General features: G+C 43.1%; 1 protein-coding gene across 3 annotated transcripts in view; it reads right to left on the reverse strand.

The window, feature by feature from the left end:
* The window catches only part of PIAS1 (protein inhibitor of activated STAT 1), a 48,952-nt gene continuing 43,491 nt past the window's right edge, over nucleotides 1-5,461 (reverse strand). For all 3 annotated transcript variants that reach the window (XM_057372280.1, XM_057372279.1, XM_057372281.1), the window contains exons 9-14: nucleotides 4,699-4,859; nucleotides 3,620-3,750; nucleotides 3,194-3,371; nucleotides 2,052-2,194; nucleotides 1,371-1,408; nucleotides 1-301 (exon numbers count right to left, since the gene is read on the reverse strand). In XM_057372280.1, the coding sequence (XP_057228263.1) occupies nucleotides 5-301; nucleotides 1,371-1,408; nucleotides 2,052-2,194; nucleotides 3,194-3,371; nucleotides 3,620-3,750; nucleotides 4,699-4,859 (948 nt within the window). In that variant the 3' untranslated portion in view covers nucleotides 1-4. The remainder of the gene's footprint in view (nucleotides 302-1,370; nucleotides 1,409-2,051; nucleotides 2,195-3,193; nucleotides 3,372-3,619; nucleotides 3,751-4,698; nucleotides 4,860-5,461) is intronic.

Genomic DNA, 5,461 nt, shown 5'->3' on the forward strand with positions numbered 1-5,461 from the left:
TAAATCAGTCCAAGGAGATAATGTCTGGTATGATACCGAAGATGGAGGCGGTGTCCGTGCTGCTCCTGCTGGGCACGGGGTGCCCGTGGTTCTCCCGCAGGCTGGTGGAGGACACCAGGCTGCTGTTGCTGCCRCTGTTGCTGCCATTGGTGGCGGGCAGGGAGCTGCTTCCCCCGGCGTTGAGCTGATCCAGGAACATTTGGGATGAAGTGTAGGGGAAAAAGCGGGAGTGCAACAGTTCCTGGTCGTCAGAGGCGGACACGGCGGCGGCAGCGGCGGCGAGGAGGGAGGTGTTGTAATGCTGGGGGAGAACAACAAATTGTATTTCAGATTTTTCAGCTGATTTGGGAATCAAAACAGCATGAAAAAAGGGTTTTTTTGAAAAAAAGGTCAAGCTAAACTCTGTCAGCTTCTGGTTTTCCCAGCAGCTCAGCTGTGCAAGGATGAAGGGGATTTTTAGCCCCTCATTGCTGGGATGAAGCAACAGCCAACACCGGGGAATGGGGCCACAGACACCCAAAGCAATGAAAAGGGCAAGCAGCAGCACTTTTCAGGCTTTTTTTTGTCAGTTGTTCAAAAAATTCCTTGGTGGCAAAATTCCCCCAAATTCAAGGGAAATGTTTTGTCAGCCCTGGGAAGTCAGGGTCAGCCAGAGCTGATGGTGGAGCCGTGCTGATCCCAGCTAGGAGTCAGGCAGAATCCTGGGAAAATGGGACAGCTTGGCCCCATGGGATGGAACAGGGCTGCCCCAGGCCATCCTCCCTGCAGCACCCCAGRAAGCAGCAGCTGGAGCCACCAAAAACTCCAGTGAAACACTGAAACCTCCCCAAAGAGAACTCTGCTCTCCACATTTCTTYCCCTACAATGGAACATCCCGGCTGCCCAGCCTCATTCCCTAAATTCATCCACTGGCACCACCAGCACAGCATTCCCTGGGTCAGGATAATTCCCAGAGTCTTGAGTACTGAGCCAGATTTCCTGAACTCAAATTCTGCAGTGCTCCTCATTAAGATAYCAAATTCTCTCTCTACATTCAGTGCAATTTCCCCAGTTGGGGGCACAGAAAGGGCAGGAAAGACATCCCAGCTCCCTTTTTTTGGAGGAACAGCGACCAAGGCAGACCACCAACAATGGCAGAGGCTCATCCACAACAAAGTGGCTGCTGAGTTGAACCCCTGGCTACCCAAACGTTGATTTTTTCTGTCCTCATCCCACTCCTGTGCCTGGACATGGCTCCCATGTGCTCCTGGGTGYCCCAAAAAGCTGCAGCCTCCCCATTCTCCCCTCTCCATCCCACATCTGCTGCTTCCCACGGCAAATCCTGCCTGGAAAATTGTGTTCACCACAGGGCTGGGCTCTCCCTGACTCACCTGATTGTCTCCTGACAGGAAAGGAAAGAAATCTAAACCTGGGAAGAGATGAAAAAACAAAATTAAGCTCCTCAAAACAGCAGCAAAAAAGCASTTGTCCATTTTTTTACCAATTATTTTGAAATAAAACCGGCACGACACTGATGGCACTCCAAATTCTCTGCACTGCCAGAGATATTSCCTGGTTTGTAAAAAAAATTCATAATATAATAGAAATCTATAATATAATTAATAAAATAATACAAATATATACTATTTGGTTTAATTATATTATTATTCATTTTAGTTATATTATTTCTTATTATATAATTTCATATATTATACACATTATATATTACTATATCAATTTCTTATAGATTATATATATTTTATATGTATTACTATATGTATTATATACATTATTATATATCATATATAGTATATACAATATATGTTACATATTCTATATGTATAATGTATTTTATATAATAATTACACACATATCACTGTATTATTGTATATAAATAAAATATTCTATTATTCTATAATTATGTAAAAATACATGTATTATTTCTAATTGAAAATAGAATTAATGTAAATAATAAAAAATAACGACARTGAAATATAAGACGATACGAATGATCTTATTTTATAACAAATCTTAGTGCTCAGAAAGCTGGACAGGCACAGACAGGAGCTCACCTTGCAGGTCATAAGGCATGGGTGTCATATGGAATGGGTGCCTGTARTCCTGGATCAGGGAGGTGTTGATGTAGCTGGTGTCCACAGCRGGAAGGCTCGGGGTTCTGGACACAGGAGAAGCTTGGTGGGGTAAATTTAAAATGCTGCAAGGAGAAAAAAGCTCATTAAGAGCATAAAACACACTCCTGGTTTATGCTGTCCTGTCAGGGGATGCTTGTTGCCACATTTCACCCCAAAATGCATTCTGAASTGCTCGAAAGATGAGCAGAATTTTAAATTTTAAATATTTTTAATATTCTGCTGAATATTAAAACTTTACAAGAAAACCACACATTCCCTGAGCTTTGTCCTCAATATTTCATCAGGAAAGGTCATCCAGGTCAGGACCRCTGGAATTTAGCAGGGTTAAAAGGGGAGTTCAGTCTCAAACAGCAGAAATTGATGATTCCCACTGGAAAAGGTGCTGGGATCYCTGTGTAAAGATGTTGCAGGTAYTGCCAAGGAAGGACCAGACAATCCTGAAAGAATACTGAACCCCAAAACCCCACTGAGCACCTGTAAACACCAGAGTCCTGGACAGGCCAAAACCAGAATTATGCTCCATTATTGTGGAAGTAACATCACAAAAATGTTCCCAGATTGGCAAAACCCCCACTTTTAGGCCATTTTCACACCATTTTACACTCGATTTTTTCAAATACAACCGAAACACTTCATTGTGTTCCCCACTCAAAGCAAATACCACTTTTAAGCCATTTTTACACAATTTTACACTCCGTTTTTTTGAAATACAACTGAAATATTTCGCTGCATTCCACACTCAAAGCAAACCCCACTTTTAAACTATTTGGCACCATTTTACACTCAATTTTTTTGAATACAACTGAAATATTTCACTGCATTCCACACTCAAAGCAAACCCCACTTTTAAGCCATTTTTGCACCATTTTACACACAATTTTTTCAAATACAACTGAAATATTTCATTGCATTCCACACTTGAAGCTGTGATTCCAACCCAAGGCCAGAGAGCCAATCCACGAGCTGCCGAATGAGGCTCTAACCCAACACAGAACATTCCAGAGCTGGTTTATTTGGGAATTTATTGTTTCTCTCCACCACGGGCACTGTTCCATGCTCACCCCTTATTGTTGATGGGTGATGCTGGTGAGATGGAAGGGCAGCTCCTCTTGGCTGAGGGCTCCTCCTCCTCCTCATCGGATGAGCTGTCCACWGTGAGATCGATCACTTCCACTTTCTTGTTCTTGTTGGACTGCTGGTGAGAGGACACCTGRTGCTCCACGGAGGAGCTGATGCATCCTGCATAAAGCCAGAGCACAGCTCCTTAAAAAGCTCTCACTCCATTTAAACACACAAAAAAATTACATGATGTCGATAAATTAAAATTACCATCAGCCCCAAATGGGTGTTACTTAATTTAGCAATCTCATAAATGATTAAAGATGGAAATACACATTTAATAAGCACTTTGAGAGGTTAAAGGAACATCAATATTTAGGGGATCCCACTGTTGGTGTGTCCTTCACACATCCCCACCCAGGACTCACCGTCAACTCCGTTGTAAGACGCAGTCACTTCCTGCACCTCCTTCTTCGACCTCATGGGAGCCCAGGATCCGTCCTCCTTGAACTGGATTTCRTCACAATCTGTGCAGAACTTCAGGATTTCCATGAACAACCTGTCCATCAAAAATAWTCAGCATCAGTCCTAAAGAGCTGCAACCTATCCATCAAAAATATTTAATATTAGTCCTAAAGAGGAGCTTTTTTTTTCCTCTTTTTTTTTCTTCCTTAGTCACTCCAAGTGCGAATTTGTGTTAAAAACAAACGTTTTCATTGCTGTGCCCTTCTCTCAGCTGCTTCCCAGATAAAAAGAAATCACTGGAAAAATTTAAGTGCTACCTAAAATAAAAATCTTCAAGTTTATTCGAACACACTGAGAGTGGAATCCTGCAGAGAYTGTGACACAGAACTCTCCATTCCCAAAAACAAAGGGATTACGTGAATTAGAGTTAAAATAAAAATCTCCCCCTTACCCCCTCTGACAAAATTTAACTGAGGAAACCTCTCCTAAAGGGATCCCTACAGCTGAAGCTTTAAGGACTTACATTACTTGAAACTTCCTAAGAAATGCTGTGCATGGGAATCTCAGCTTCCATCCTCTTCTCCCACAGGCACCTCCTAAACCTTCAATCAATCTCTCCATCCCCTYCTCCACACAGCACCTCCCCAAGTGTGGAATTGCACCCAGAATTGCTCAGGCACACTCAGAGGGGAGGCAGGATTTATCTGCTCTAACACAGGGCTGGTACGGCTGCTGCATTTAAGAAAATACACCCTGTGCTCTTTGCACCTGGGAATTCTGCACTGTGAAACATGGGAGGGGGAAAAAAAGGATTTTCAGCAGGAAAGCTCAGGAATTTAGTGAGGACTGGGAGGAATTAATTTAATTATTATCAACTTGGAAGTCTGAGGAGCACAGTTCTTACAAGAGGTGAGAGAGAGGAAGCTGGTCAAAAATTCTTCATCAGCAGCTGGGAAATTAAATATGGGGAGTTAAAAAGGAGGGAAATCACCCCAATTTCAGCCAGGAGAACAGCCTTGAGTGGGATTTAAGTTTCACTCACCCATCAATAATGAGGTGCTCATAGGGAGCCTTCTTGTCACASACGGGGCACACCCAGGTCGGCTTCTTCTCGTTCATCTGGATGTAGAGGGTGGCATCGAAACACTGCAGGTGGGAGCAGGTCAGGGCCCTGCAGGGGATGGTGAGGCGCATCTTGCCAAGCTGAAAGAGGAAAAAAATCAGGGTTTTATTCCCTTGGCATTAAATCAACCAACAAGAGTTTTGAAACAGTCAGGTTGGGTTTTATCCAGAAAGAAGTCTCAGAAATCTCAATTTGGGTTAAACCACGTCACATGCACATTCCCCTCCTTCCTCAATGTCTGAAATGGCATGAAAGTGAATACAAATCACATTTTAAAGTGTATTTGCTCAAAGGAACTGAGCAAATCTTGCCATATTCCTGCAAAAAAACACTGGAGTCCTGGACAGACCAAAAACCAGAATTATGCTTCATTATCATGGAAGTATCATCACACTGGATGGAAAGTAGGCAGTGAGAGGGATTCCACCTGAATCTGCAAAAAAAACCTCAAAGCCCAGCAGCTGATCTGTGGCCAAGTGCTCAGGCTGTGGTGCAGGAGGGGCTCACACTGACCACACCAAAGGTGAGAAACAACAATATTTAAAAGAGATTTTCACCACATAAAAACCCACAAAACAGTAATTTCTGGAGAGCTGGTTATGCTGAGCAGTTTGAAGTTGCATCTGTTTGACTAAAATATCCTCAATGCTCCCATGGAGAAGCCCCAGACTGTTCCAGCTGT

This window comes from Malurus melanocephalus, unplaced genomic scaffold (genome assembly GCF_030028575.1).
Source record: "Malurus melanocephalus ecotype Western Australia unplaced genomic scaffold, MMel_1.1 scaffold_169, whole genome shotgun sequence".
NCBI classification, from domain to species: Eukaryota; Metazoa; Chordata; class Aves; order Passeriformes; family Maluridae; genus Malurus; species Malurus melanocephalus.